Below are 15,305 nucleotides of genomic sequence, written 5' to 3'. Positions count from 1 at the left end.
CCACCGCAAGTTCAGCTCCATCCAGATGCAGCTCAAACAGAGCACCTGCGAGGCCGTCATGATCCTACGATCCCGCTTCCTCGACGCCAGGTGGGTGTGGGGGTGTGCTCAAACAGATCAGGATACTGTTTTCCAGATTCCTTCTTGATATGTGGGTGTGTGTCTCTCTGTCTGTCTGTCTGTGTATATTCGCGGACAATACGTCTACAATAACACTTTAATAATAATATCATGTATCATCTCCCCCCCTCCTCCTATCAGACGGAAGAGGCGTAACTTCAACAAGCAGGCCACGGAGGTTCTGAACGAGTACTTCTACTCCCACCTGTCCAACCCCTACCCCAGCGAGGAGGCCAAGGAGGAGCTGGCCAAGAAGTGTGCCATCACCGTCTCTCAGGTCAGGGGTCAAACCGGGGTCAAATAGGGGTCTAAACAGTCGAACCCGACCGATTGTGTAGTGTGTATATGTAGTGTGTTTGTGTAGTGTTTATCTGTAGTTAATGTGTAGTGTGTATGTAGTGTCAAACCTGTGTCTCTTCAGACCTACGGTATATGAAAAGCCTTCGAGGTTGAGGCTAGGGGTGGATTTGGCATCTGGTGTTAGTCCTTAGGCATGTTAGTCCTTTAGGCATGTTAGTCCTTAGGCATGTTAGTCCTTAGGCATGTTAGTCCTTAGGCATGTTAGTCCTTAGGCATGTTAGTCCTTAGGCATGTTAGGGGACAAGGGTATGATGCAAAAGGGTTAACCCTGAAGTATGCTTTCCTATTTTCCTTTAGGAGCATTAAGTATACATGCTCCTATTATTATTATTATACCGAGTTTTTTTCTCTCTCTCTGTCTCTCTCTCTCTCTCTGTCTCTCTCTCTCTCTCTCTGTCTCTCTCTCTCTCTCTCTCTGTCTCTCTCTCTCTCTCTCTCTGTCTCTCTCTCTCTCTCTCTCTCTGTCTCTCTCTGTCTCTCTCTCTGTCTCTCTCTCTCTGTCTCTCTCTGTCTCTCTCTCTGTCTCTCTCTCTCTCTCTCTCTGTCTCTCTCTCTGTCTCTCTCTCTCTCTCTCTCTGTCTCTCTCTCTGTCTCTCTCTCTCTCTGTCTCTCTCTCTCTCTCTCTCTGTCTCTCTCTGTCTCTCTCTGTCTCAGGTCTCTAACTGGTTTGGTAACAAGAGGATTCGGTACAAGAAGAACATTGGGAAGTTCCAGGAGGAGGCCAACCTGTACGCGGTGAAGACAGCGGTGGACGCTGCTAGTGTATCATCACAGGCCAGCCAAGCCAACTCCCCCGCCACGCCAAACTCAGGTACACACACACACACACACACACACACACACACACACACACACACACACACACACACACATACATACATACATACATACATACATACATACATACATACATACACACAGGCAAGCCAAGCCTACTCCCCTGCCATGCCAAACTCAGGTACACACACAGACAGACAGACAGACAGACAGGCCAAGCCAATCTCAAGTACAGATTTACATGCACACACAGTCCCACACCCACAGAGCTACACTAAAACTTGGGTTTACACACACACACACACGCACACACATGCGCACACGCACAGACAGGCCGACCCCAATCGCAACTTCTTCACACGACTGTTCTCCCTGTTCCCCATAACAACTGAGGAAATGTAACCCCGCCCTCCCCCACCTGGTCCACCAATCCCTCACCACCTCCCACAGCAGCCTCTCTCCTGATTGGCTGGTTATGACATTCCGCAGGGTCGTCAGGGTCGTACAGTCGGCCCAGCACAGGCCACGCCCACCTCGGTTTACACTCGACCAATGGGGAGGGGTTATTTCTCAGCCCCCCATTGCAGCCTCAGGTAGGAGTGCAGAAAGACCCCCTCCAGCCCCCCGCCCCCCCCCCCCCAGTCTCCCCCCTAGTTCCTCTTACCTTGCCCCCTAGTTCCTAGTTCCTCTTCCCTTGCCTCCTCCGCCTAGAACCTAGGCGCCTACAGCCCTGAAACCCCTCTCGGCTCTTAAAGGGATAGTCCGCTCTAAAAATCACATTTCTGTGGTTAACCACACGCCTTCACTTCCATCAATACACGTGGTTAAATCCCAGAGACGTGGTTAAATCCCAGAGACGTGGTTAAATCCCAGAGACGTGGTTAAATCACTGAAATGTGGTCGTAGAAACGTATCCCTTTAAGAGAGTCCTCCACAGCCTCAGTCGTCATATGCCCCCCCCCATCTCCGCCCCCCGCCTGCCCGCCCCCCGCGGTCTGGTACCCACTGCCTGTCCTCCTCTGGTCCCTGGGTGGAGGTGGAGGTGGGCCCCCTCAGGTCCCCCACGGCTGCCCCACAGTTAGTTTACTGGTGTGTGTATCCCAGTTAGTTTACTGGTGTGTGTATCCCAGTTAGTTTACTGGTGTGTGTATCCCAGTTAGTTTACTGGTGTGTGTATCCCAGTTAGTTTACTGGTGTGTGTATCCCAGTTGGTTTACTGGTGTGTGTATCCCAGTTAGTTTACTGGTGTGTGTATCCCAGTTAGTTTACTGGTGTGTGTATCCCCTGTAAACAGTGTCAGTGAGATCCACTGGGAGATCACATCTGTATACCGAACGGCATACAGATCTGTGTGTGTGTGTGTGTGTTTATATTCAGCTGTGTGTGTGTGTGTGTTTATATTCAGCTGTGTGTGTGTGTGTGTGTTTATATTCAGCTGTGCCTCTGTGACCTGTGTCAATGTGAGCATGTGTACGTGTGTGTGTGTTGTAAGTATAGAACCTGTGTGAGAGTGTGTGGTCACTATAGAACAGTGAGTGTGTGGTCAGTATAGAACAGTGTGTGTGTGTGGGGGGTAAGTATAGAATCTGTGTGTGTGTGCGTGTGTGGTCAGTATAGAACAGTGTGTGTGTGTGTGGTCAGTATGGAACAGTGTGTGTGGTGGTGTAACAGCGCCGTCTGCTGCCCCCTGCAGGCGGATACCCGGCACCGTGTTACACTCCTGACGGGAGGTTATGAGGAGCTGCCCGGAGGAACGCTGTTTCCCCCCCACTGTCTCCATGTGAGTACACACACACACACCACTGTCTCCATGTGAGTACACACACACACCACTGTCTCCATGTGAGTACACACACACACACACACACACCACTGTCTCCATGTGAGTACACACACACACCACTGTCTCCATGTGAGTACACACACACACCACTGTCTCCATGTGAGTACACACACACACACACACACACCACTGTCTCCATGTGAGTACACACACACACACACACACCACTGTCTCCATGTGAGTACACACACACACACACACACACACCACTGTCTCCATGTGAGTACACACACACACACACACACTCCACTGTCTCCATGTGAGTACACACACACACACCCACCACTGTCTCCATGTGAGTACACACACACACACACACACACACACACCCACCACTGTCTCCATGTGAGTACACACACACACACACACACACACACCACTGTCTCCATGTGAGTACACACACACACACACACCACTGTCTCCATGTGAGTACACACACACACACACACACACCACTGTCTCCATGTGAGTACACACACACACACACACACCACTGTCTCCAGGTGAGTACACACACACACACACACACCACTGTCTCCATGTGAGTACACACACACACACACACACCACTGTCTCCAGGTGAGTACACACACACACACACACACCACTGTCTCCATGTGAGTACACACACACACACACACACCACTGTCTCCAGGTGAGTACACACACACACACACACACCACTGTCTCCATGTGAGTACACACACACACACACACACCACTGTCTCCAGGTGAGTACACACACACACACACACCACTGTCTCCATGTGAGTACACACACACACACACACACCACTGTCTCCAGGTGAGTACACACACACACACACACACCACTGTCTCCATGTGAGTACACACACACACACACACACCACTGTCTCCAGGTGAGTACACACACACACACACACACCACTGTCTCCAGGTGAGTATCTTTGGTGCTGTTCCTATTGTCTCATATCCTGTATATTTATTCTCTCTCTGTCTCTCTTTCTGTCTCTCTCTCTCTCTCTCTCTCTCTCTCTCTCTCTCTCTCTCTCTCTCTCTCTCTGTCTCTCTCTCTGTCTCTCTCTCTGTCTCTCTCTCTCCAGGTTGACAGTGGTTGGCAGGATGGCGCTGACCCCCCCTCCCTCACCCCCCCTCTGGGCGCACCAGGCAGTGTGCACTCTGACACCTCAAACTAAGACCCCCCCCCCCACACACAAACACTCCTACCCGCATCCCCCAAATACAGCCCCTATCTTCCCTGTCCCTGTGGAGGATAAACACTGTCACATTAACCCCCCCCCCCCTCCCCTCTCAAACCTATAGCTTTCTTTACTTCAGCGTCACCCCCCCACCCCACCCCCTCTCCCTGATGAACTCCCTAACCCCCGGCCCATAACCCCCCCCTCCCCCCCTCCCACGACACTCTCACCTCCCCCCCTCATGCTCCCCCCCCCCCTCAGTTGTCTGACACCATCGTCTTTTTTTTTTTCTTTTTCTTTTTATAATCACTCTTTTGTTTTTCCTTCGTTTTTAAAAAAACAAACAAAAAAAAGATAATTTTAGTCACAGATGTAGAGGTTTTTTCTAATACTTGTTCCGCAAAGCCTGTGAGTTGGAGCGCGATGCGGACCCATCATGTTACTCAAAAGAATAAAAAATAAAAAAAGGATAACAAGAAAAGAATAAAAAAAAATAAAAAAAGAAGAAAATATGTTACTTGTCTTCCATGCATGTAGTCCTTTTTAGGTGTTTAGCAATGATTGTATTTTTCGTTTTTGTTTTTTGACTTTTTAAAAAAATGTTGCTACAGAGAAAAATGTATACAACAAAAACTTCTAAATGGCCGAAAATAACCAAAAATGAATAAACACATTGTATGTCAATTATTAAACTCTGTCTCCTGTGGTGGTTTATTCATGGTCAGATGGCTTATTAAAAGGTCAATTCTGATAGATATCATTTGTGAAAACAACACAATCACTGAGGTGTGTGTGTGCTACCATCCTCGATGTATCTGGTAACATGATGGGTCAATAAACCCTAACCCTGACCCTCACCCTAACACATACAAAATACAAACAAATGGAGCATATGATGAGCATACCACGGTATTTGAACAATTTTACATACATAGAAATGTGATTGATTTATCAAGATTCATTTCAATTTGTGATATCTATCCATTGATGTCTTGAAGAATATGGCTTATACAGATACAAGAACAGTGTCTATTCAATAGAATGTTTTCATACATACAGTATATGACAACATGTCTATCTTCCACCGGTGATTACTGTGTAGATGTGTCGTACTTGGAGGGAGGCGTTCAGGCCATTTAGGAACTGCCCTGGCGGTTGGTTGGAACGCCATCCTTAGACATGGAAAAAGGAGATACTCGGCTGAGGTGAAACGGGGTACATTTACATTTATGGCATTTAGCAGACGCCTTTATCCAATGCGACTTACAACAAATACATTTGTACATCTGTTCCCTTTGCCGCCCGGTAGGCGAGCACCAGGGTCTTGAATCTGATGCGAGCTGCTACCGGGAGCCAGTGGAGGGTGCGGAGGAGGGGGGAGGAGGGGGAGGAGGGGGGTGACATGGGAGAATTTGGGGAGGTTGAACACCGGACGAGCGGCAGCGTTCTGGATGAGCTGCAGAGGTCCGATGGCGGAGGCGGGGAGTCGTCCAACGCAGCCCAAGTAGGATACCAAGTCCTCCAGCTCTTCAGCGTGTTATTTCAGGTCCATCTTCTTCAGGATTTCCCGTGTGATCTTCACAGCGCCCTCGTCATCAACCCCTTTCATGGGTCGCACTTTTGCAACATTCCAAACTGGTCCGCTAACTCTCTGGCATTTAACTTCAGGTTCATGTTCCTCAGGATCCTCACTGTGTGCTCCACAGCTTCCACCCCGAGGTATCTCTGTACCATCATGTCCACAATCTCCTCCGGGGTTTTATCCTCCAGCAATCCCGAAGGGATGGGATCAAAGGCGGGCGTGCGCTGACTCAGACGTAGGCAGAATGCGTTCAGCTGATTCCTCCGCAGGCGTGTCAAAGAATTCACTAGCACATCAGTCACCGTCCCTTGACACAGACAAGAACACACGAAGAAGAACACACAAGAACGTAAACCAGTAGTTACTCTTGTTATACGTCCGCGTTTCGGGGCGCTTACCACATAGTCGCAAGGTTCCTGGTTCGATTCCGACCCTCGACATATCCTGCATGTCATCCCACCTCTCTCTCTCCCATCCTTCCTGTCAACCTCTACTGTCTCTATCCCAATAAAGCAGAAATGCCCTAAAAACACATCCCCCCCCCCCCCCCCCCCCCCCAAAAAAAAAAACACAACCCATCAGTGTTTCCCTCTGGACCTCATTCAATAGGTCAAGGCAGAAGTTCACAGTAGTATTTTATGTAATTTTGTATGTATTTTAACGTAAGCAGGGCTCCCCTGAAAAAAAGGCTGTGGTCTCACTGAGACACTGCATAAATAAAGGTTTAATAATAATAATAATAAAATAGTGTGACATTGTTATATGTGGGTCTGGTGTTTTGGGGGATATTTTTGTGAAATGGCTGCACGTGTGTTTGTGCTGTGTCATGTTTTGCTCAGGTGTTACAGTTTATCTTTCATTATAAACCTTCACTGTCATCCTTCATCATCGTCTTTAGTGTTCAAATAACGACAACCAGTAGCAAACTGATGAGAAGAGTAGTGAGAGAAGGACAGTTACCCGCCACAGCGCCTCCTGGTGGTGTGACTGGGGATTAAGAGAGATGTTTACATTTGCTCAAGAAAATAGATGATTTGATTGAGAACAACTCATTCGTAAGTATGAAAACTGTGTACTATGTCAAAAAGCAGGTGTGAAATGTTTTGTCTCCTAAAGACCTCTTCACCCCCACTACCCCCCTGGACAAGTTTCTCTCCTGTTAATAATTTAAAAAAAAAAAGCATTGTGACTGCCAACGGCCCCTGGTCTGAGCATTGATTACTTTATCTCATGATGACTGATGGACAGATGATTCACTTACTTAAACAAATGTATTTGTTGTAAGTCCCGTTTGGCTACAATACTACCGTGAGCTACTGGTGTATCAGGCAGTCAACTGCTACCTAAATGCCTAGTGATCTAATGATAGGCACCAGGGGGCGCTCTTGGTTATGTCTATGCGCTTTCCTCAGCTGGCTACATGTGTGCGTCAGTGTTTGTGAGAGAGTTTGAAAGAGAGACTGAAAGAGAGAGGGCAGTTCTCTATTTGCAGGTTTTACATATTACTCACTCGGGACATGCAAAAAGAAGAAAAGAGAATTGGTAAAAAGATTAATAAATGCTTTTGCTTACTTAAACTAGACCTAGACGGCCGATTCCTTTAAACGTGACACACCAGCAGTCACAGACTGGGGCCTTGTTCCATTTCACCACCTGGCACCTACCTTTAGCTCAAAATTCTCTGGTACTGGTAACAGATCTGGAATGAATGGATAGGTGTAAACAACATGTGGATGGCTCCACCTGACAGTCCAATAGGCATCATAACAAAGGGTTGCTAGGGAGGACGGTAAGGAGACAAGGCAGAAATGGAACCAGGCCCGAGCCTGCACTTCTGAAGAGAATCTGTACAATAAGGGAGCCCCCTGTCATTAGGTCAGCTTAGCTGCGCTTTCGAGTGTCTTCTCAAAAAACCCTCAATTGACAGGTTTCCACCGCAGCTGGAGCTGAGCTTCATCGTGATTTCTCGACCAAATCAAGGAGTTAAACTGAGAAGGAATGTGTCATGGTCACATTGGTCACATTTGTCACCTTTGTCACAAGGGCCACAGACGCGTGAGCAGTTCTGTTCACATTATCAGCTTTTCCATAGAAATAGAATTGGGAGTGACTCAGACATGAAATAATGACTTTGTTTAACTCACCAACTGCCAAAGAATTCCAGAACACTCACCACCCAGAGCGCCACCTGTTACTGCATGTTTTATATTAGCAGTGACCTGGAAAGTGCTTCACACTCAGCACAGAGTTTGAGTCAAACGTGAAAAAGGTGAGGTCGTTGTTGCACCTGGTCTTTGAACAGATAAATATCTTGCACAAGGAAAATGCTGGGTTCACATCCCTATCCTCTACCCCACCTCTACATTCTGGGTTCACATCCCTATCCACCTCTACATTCTGGGTTCACATCCCTATCCTCTACCCCACCTCTACATTCTGGGTTCACATCCCTATCCTCTACCCCACCTCTACATTCTGGGTTCACATCCCTATCCTCTACCCCACCTCTACATTCTGGGTTCACATCCCTATCCTCTACCCCACCTCTACATTCTGGGTTCACATCCCTATCCTCTACCCCACCTCTACATTCTGGGTTCACATCCCTATCCTCTACCCCACCTCTACATTCTGGGTTCACATCCCTATCCTCTACCCCACCTCTACATTCTGGGTTCACATCCCTATCCACCTCTACATTCTGGGTTCACATCCCTATCCACCTCTACATTCTGGGTTCACATCCCTATCCTCTACCCCACCTCTACATTCTGGGTTCACATCCCTATCCACCTCTACATTCTGGGTTCACATCCCTATCCTCTACCCCACCTCTACATTCTGGGTTCACATCCCTATCCTCTACCCCACCTCTACATTCTGGGTTCACATCCCTATCCTCTACCCCACCTCTACATTCTGGGTTCACATCCCTATCCTCTACCCCACCTCTACATTCTGGGTTCACATCCCTATCCTCTACCCCACCTCTACATTCTGGGTTCACATCCCTATCCTCTACCCCACCTCTACATTCTGGGTTCACATCCCTATCCTCTACCCCACCTCTACATTCTGGGTTCACATCCCTATCCTCTACCCCACCTCTACATTCTGGGTTCACATCCCTATCCTCTACCCCACCTCTACATTCTGGGTTCACATCCCTATCCACCTCTACATTCTGGGTTCACATCCCTATCCACCTTTGCAAACCTGAACGGCTACATATTCTCTGTGAATAAAGTCTTTGAATGAATCAACAACTCCAGTTAACGGTATTTTATTTCAAAGTATTGTTACTTAAATTCTACGACACTCTCTTGGTTCGTTGATGATCAGTAGGCCGAAATCATACTTAGAGTTCTGTTTACGAGTAAACAAATGTGCCACTCTCCACCTCCCCCACACTCCCCCCCACACTCCCCCCTCCTCTCTCCCCCTCTTTTACTGTGCTTCATCTTCTCTCCTTTTCTACCTCCTCTTCTCTCCCCCCCTTTCTCCAGTCCAATAGCTCCCTCTTCCACTCTCTTGTATTTCAAACCATTCAATTGTGATTAAATCGTCGAGCACGTTTGACTTCCCTTTTCTTTCGTATTATCGGCCCCTTCTGGACCTAAACGGTCGGCTCAACCAAGATGAAGGTTACTACCAAAGTAGCCTGTCGTAGTGTATATATGAGATATGATTCTTACCTTTCTGGTAACAAAAGCAAGCGAGTTTTTCTTAGTAGTTGTTGACTCTCTGAGCTGTGATGATTCTCTGAGCTGTGGTGATTCTCTGAGCTGTGGTGATTCTCTGAGGTGTGGTGATTCTCTGAGCTGTGATGATTCTCTGAGCTGTGGTGATTCTCTGAGCTGTGGTGATTCTCTGAGCTGTGGTGATCCTCTGAGCTGGTGATTCTCTGAGCTGTGGTGATTCTCTGAGCTGTGGTGATTCTCTGAGCTGTGGTGACTTTGACTTAGATAAGAAAGTGCCTGTAATGTATAATAGTTAACTTGACTCCTCCCCCCTTTACTGTGTGTAGGAGAGATAGGAGAAGGAGAGAGAGAGAGAGAGAGAGAGAGAGAGAGGGAGAGAGAGAGAGAGAGAGAGGGAGAGAGAGAGAGAGAGAAATGTCACCCTTTGATTGAGTGAAAAAGGTCATATACTCTACAGTAGTGAAATCTGCTTGTGAACTAGTGAAGTATGCTTTAATGTTACTGTTAATACATATATACTGCTTATACTGCACTGCCTATACAGCTCATATGCTGCTTACACTGTTCATACTGCATTCTATTTATTCTGCTTATAATGTTACTGCTAATACATATACTGCTACACTGCACTACTTATACTTATACTGCACTACTTATACTGCATATACTGCACTACCTGTATATACTGTTCACACTGCACTTTTCTGCTTTTTTGCACTTCTGGTTAGACGCTAACTGCATTTCGTTGTCTCTGTACTTGTACTCTGCACAATGACAATAAAGTTGAATCTAATCTAATCTAATCTAAATCTAAAGTGCCTGTAATGTATAATAGTTAACTTGACTCCTCCCCCCTTTACTGTGTGTAGGAGAGAGAGAGAGAGAGAGAGAGAGAGAGGAGAAGGAGAGAGAGAAATGTCACCCTTTGATTGAGTGAAAAAGGTCATATACTCTACAGTAGTGAAATCACTACCAACACAACTAACAGCAACAGATATGACAACTCATATGAGGAGAGAGAGACTCCCCAGAGAGCTTCCCACTGCTGTCATGACTGCAGAGTCACTACCAATCTTCCGCTGTAGATTGAAGACCCATCTCTTCAGGCTGCATCTTAATGGTCCCTCCTAAAGACCTCTTCACCCCCACTACCCCCCTGTACTAACCCTAACCCTAACCCTAACCCTAAAGACCTCTTCACCCCCATTCCCCCCCTGTACTAACCCTAACCCTAACCCTAAAGACCTCTTCACCCCCACTACCCCCCTGTACTAACCCTAACCCTAAAGACCTCTTCACCCCCACTACCCCCCTGTACTAACCCTAACCCTAAAGACCTCTTCACCCCCATTCCCCCCCTGTACTAACCCTAACCCTAACCTAGAGACCTCTTCACCCCCATTCCCCCGCTGTACTAACCCTAACCCTAGAGACCTCTTCACCCCCATTCCCCCCCTGTACTAACCCTGACCCTAACCCTAGAGACCTCTTCACCCCCATTCCCCCCCTGTACTAACCCTAACCCTAAAGACCTCTTCACCCCCATTCCCCCCCTGTACTAACCCTAACCCTAGAGACCTCTTCACCCCCATTCCCCCCTGTACTAACCCTAACCCTAACCCTAGAGACCTCTTCACCCCCATTCCCCCCTGTACTAACCCTAACCCTGTACTAACCCTAACCCTGTACTAACCCTAACCCTGTACTAACCCTAAACGCTGCCCTCTCCTTTTCTTCCTCCTCTTCTCTCTCCTTTGTTTGCCCATGCTATCCTCATAAAACACCACCGAAGAAGAAAATAACTCACCATTCTCCAGCAGGCTCCATCTGAACATTTACATTTACATTCATGGCATTTATCAGACACCTTTATCCAAAGCGACTTACAACTAATACATTTGTTTATGTATGTGAATCATCTATCCAACAGTCATCATAAGATAAAGTAATCAATGCTCAGACCAGGGGCCATAGGCAGTCACAATGCTAGAAGAAGGATTTATTTATTTATTTATTTTTATTAGCAGGAGAGAAACTTGTACAGGGGGGTAGTGGGGGTGAAGAGGTCTTTAGGAGGGACCTACTGTACATGCACAGTGTTAGGATTACCCTGTCATATCCATAACCCCTCAAGATTACATTTACATTTTACATTTATGGCATTTAGCAGCATTTATCCAAAGAGACTTACAACAAATACATTTGTTTAAGTAAGTGAATCATCTGTCCATCAGTCATCATAAGAAAAAGTAATCAATGATCAGACCAGGGGGCCATAGGCAGTCACAATGCTAGAAGAAGGAATTTTATTTTTTTAATTAATTTATGAATTTATTTTTATTAACAGGAGAGAAACTTGCACAGGGGGGTAGTGGGGGTGAAGAGGTCCTAGGGTTAGGGTTAGTACAGGGGGGTAGTGGGGGTGAAGAGGTCTTTAGGAGGGACCGTTAAGATGTAGAGATGGGTTTTCAATCTACGGTGGAAGATCGGTAGTGACTCTGCAGTCCTGACAGCAGTGGGAAGCTCGTTCCACCAGCGGGGCGCCAGGACAGTGAAAAGCTGTGACCGAGTAGTGCAGCTGCTGCATCCACGTAGAGGCGGCGGGTGGATGAATAATAATAATAATAATAATAATAATAATAATAAAAAATAAAACAATCAGTCTGATGCTTTTATATTAGTAATGAATATATAATTTCAATGATTGCATTCTAATTCATAACTAGTGGCATCTAGAAAGAACCATCATTCATGGTGTGTCACTCAACCCTCATAGTAGTTACGGTATAAATGCAGCACAATACGTGTTACTGACCACAAACATGATTCAGATGAGAGTTAGGGTTGGGTTGGGTTAGGGTTAGGGTTGGGTTGGGTTGGGTTAGGGTTGGGTTAGGGTTAGGGTAGGGTTAGGGTTAGGGTTGGGTTGGGTTAGGGTAGGGTTGGGTTAGGGTAGGGTTAGGGGTTAGGGTTGGGTTAGGGTTAGGGTTGGGTTAGGTTAGGGTTAGGGTTGGGTTAGGGTTGGGTTAGGGTAGGGTTAGGGTTGGGTTGGGTTAGGGTTGGGTTAGGGTAGGGTTAGGGGTTAGGGTTTGGGTTGGGTTAGGGTTAGGGTTAGGGTTGGGTTAGGGTTAGGGTTGGGTTGGGTTAGGGTTGGGTTAGGGTTAGGGTTGGGGTTGGTTAGGGTTAGGGTTGGGTTAGGGTAGGGTTAGGGGTTAGGGTTAGGGTGTCCCTGTAGTAGCTACTATCCTTCTTCAGATTTGAGGGTTAGGGTTAGTGAAGAAAAAGTTAGCTTCACCTGCAAATGTGGCGCCAGCGAAGTTAGGAGCAATGACAACAGCCCCATCCCGAGCAAAATTAGTTGGGTTAGCATTCTTCGGCTGCCGACTGGTCTTAGCCAGGAGATCTTTAGGATCCACAACACCATCAAGCTCCTCATCTGAGCAACGAGGAAGCTCCTCAAAAAAGCGTTGACGCTCCTCGGGAGAGCTACGACGAAGATCCTCAACAAAGCCCTCAAGCCCCTTAATTAAGCCGCGAAGCTCCTCAACAGATTTTCTGAAGTAAATTACACAGACCACACTACTACAAACTATACCAAAACAGATTACGATGAGCTGAGAGTGGTTCCTCATCAGCTGAGAATGGTTCTTCATCAGCTGAGAGTAGTTCTTCATCAGCTGAGAGTGGTTGCAAACAGACTCGGTTGACCTGCAAACAGGAGACAATCACACACTCCTCTACATTACAACCACTTCACTTCACTTTTCCACACTGTTCATTATGGGAGTAATCCTAAATCAAGTTGTGCGAAGGCAGAATATGTCTAGCAAACCTTCAGGTAAAGTAGGGCAAAGATATCAACATAGGTGTGTTTTTATTTCTACAGAAATGTATATTTTCCTGGTCTTTTCTTGAGTAAATTAAAGTTTGTAATTGTTGTATCTTATATCCTAATTACCCTGATCAAATAGTATTGCCCCAGAACAATGGATTGTACAAAACAATTTTTCAAAGATTTAAATTAATCTCTGGTACCACTCTACTCAGCAACACTTGAAGAATGCAGATCAACATCGGCATTTGCAAAGACATCGCTTTAGACTTAAACTCACCTGATCTTCATTCTAGAGGTGTTGCCGAGTCGAGTGACGAATTGAAATCTTTGAAAAATAGTTTTGTACAGTCCAGTTTATACAAATATAATAAGCGTGTGTAAAATTACACACCAATATGTACATTTTAAAGACCAAAATTACTTTTTCAAAATTGCATATACTTTCTGTTGGGTAATGTGTCATTACTTCAGCAAAAATAGGCGAAAATATTGTGATCCCATCACTTTCCATTCATGTTTGAACGCGCTGGATGGAGCTTATTGGAGTTCAGAGAACACAGATGAATGAATAAATCATGTCCTTTAAAGGCGACAGTTGACACTTTTGACTTGAAAATGTACTTGACAAAAAAGTCGACGTGAGAAGGCTGTGTCGGGAACCGCACTTTGGGAAAACACATTTCACTTTTCTGACTGCGAGTGCGTTGAGCCTTTTATGCAGCAGGATTGGCTACATTACGGGAACCGCTGGTTTAGCGTTCGATGCGGCTCGCATGAACAACTATAATGATAGGCTAATGAGTTTACTAGCGGGATGAAAATTACAGTCATACATTTCGGAGCCATTACTCGAATCTGCGACTTGTTGCTGTATGTGTTAACAAGAGGTTGGTGTATTTGCAAGTCACAACTAACAACATACAAGTATTACTTTCAGACACATTTACTTAATCTCAACTCACCATGTCAGCTCCTCATCCTCTGCTAGCTCCCATTCAGTGGTAGCTGGCCGCCTCTACACACACACACACACACACACCCACACACACACACACCCACACACACACACACACCCACACACACACACACACCCACACACACACACACACACACACACACACACACACAGACGTTGTGCATGAAGTGTGTCACATTATTTGCAGTCTACTGTTGGTGGTTTGCGATTTTCTCCTTAAAAATGGCTGCCCTTCTCACCTGTTGAATGGTCCTCCTCATTCGGTCTCTCCTCTCATACAGTTTCTCATCTGCCCCAAGACGATACGTATCAGCATTCCTGGCCAGCCTGTACACAGGGCATAGTCACACACTGACCCCTATGTAGCCTGCAGGGCTGCAACCGGGGGCCTATCGCATGGATGACCCAGCCGTACACCGTTAAAGCAAGAGGACATCAGTGTGGACCATGTTCACTTCACAGTTCCAACTATATTTCACTGAGTACATGAAAATGACGCATTACATTAAATAGGTATTTCTTATCTTTTCCCACAAAATCCCTAACTCGAAAAGAGCATTTGTAATTCACTGTAATCTTCATTTAGTGAAACTTTAAGGAAACAAGTGGTTGCATCCAGACCCAGATCAGAGCCGGGCAGCAGCACTGAGTGCCAACGTGACGGAAGCGTGGAATGTTGTGACTAGACTACTGTGCTGTTCAGAATACATGTATAAATGTATTTTGTATTTGTTGTTTTGCTTTGCTTTATTTTTCTTGTATATTTCAAACGTATCTTGATTCCCTGTACCGTCTGTGACAGATGATGAGGTATCCCTGTCTGGGCCTGTAAACTCATGTCGCCCTCTGACCTTGAGGATGACCTTGAGGATGTCCTCTTGGCCTAATGGTAGACACTAGGGTCTCCCATGCGGGAGTTTGGGTTCGGAC

General features: G+C 46.4%; 1 protein-coding gene across 1 annotated transcript; it reads left to right on the top strand.

Annotated features, from left to right (window-relative positions):
• Positions 1–6: 6 nt before the first annotated feature.
• On the top strand, positions 7–4,973 carry LOC310821729 (pre-B-cell leukemia transcription factor 1-like). Its single transcript, XM_083693899.1, has 5 exons — positions 7–90; positions 262–397; positions 1,135–1,291; positions 2,951–3,037; positions 4,186–4,973. The coding sequence occupies exons 1-4, from the start codon at positions 26–28 to the stop codon at positions 2,992–2,994; spliced, it is 402 nt and encodes a 133-aa protein (XP_083550025.1). The 5' UTR covers positions 7–25; the 3' UTR covers positions 2,995–3,037; positions 4,186–4,973.
• Positions 4,974–15,305: the final 10,332 nt, after the last annotated feature.

This window comes from Argentina silus (assembly GCF_951799395.1).
Source record: "Argentina silus genome assembly, chromosome: 22".
Classification (NCBI taxonomy): Eukaryota; Metazoa; Chordata; class Actinopteri; order Argentiniformes; family Argentinidae; genus Argentina; species Argentina silus.
Note: the sequence above shows the minus strand (reverse complement) of the source record. Positions and strands in the feature narration are given on the sequence as shown.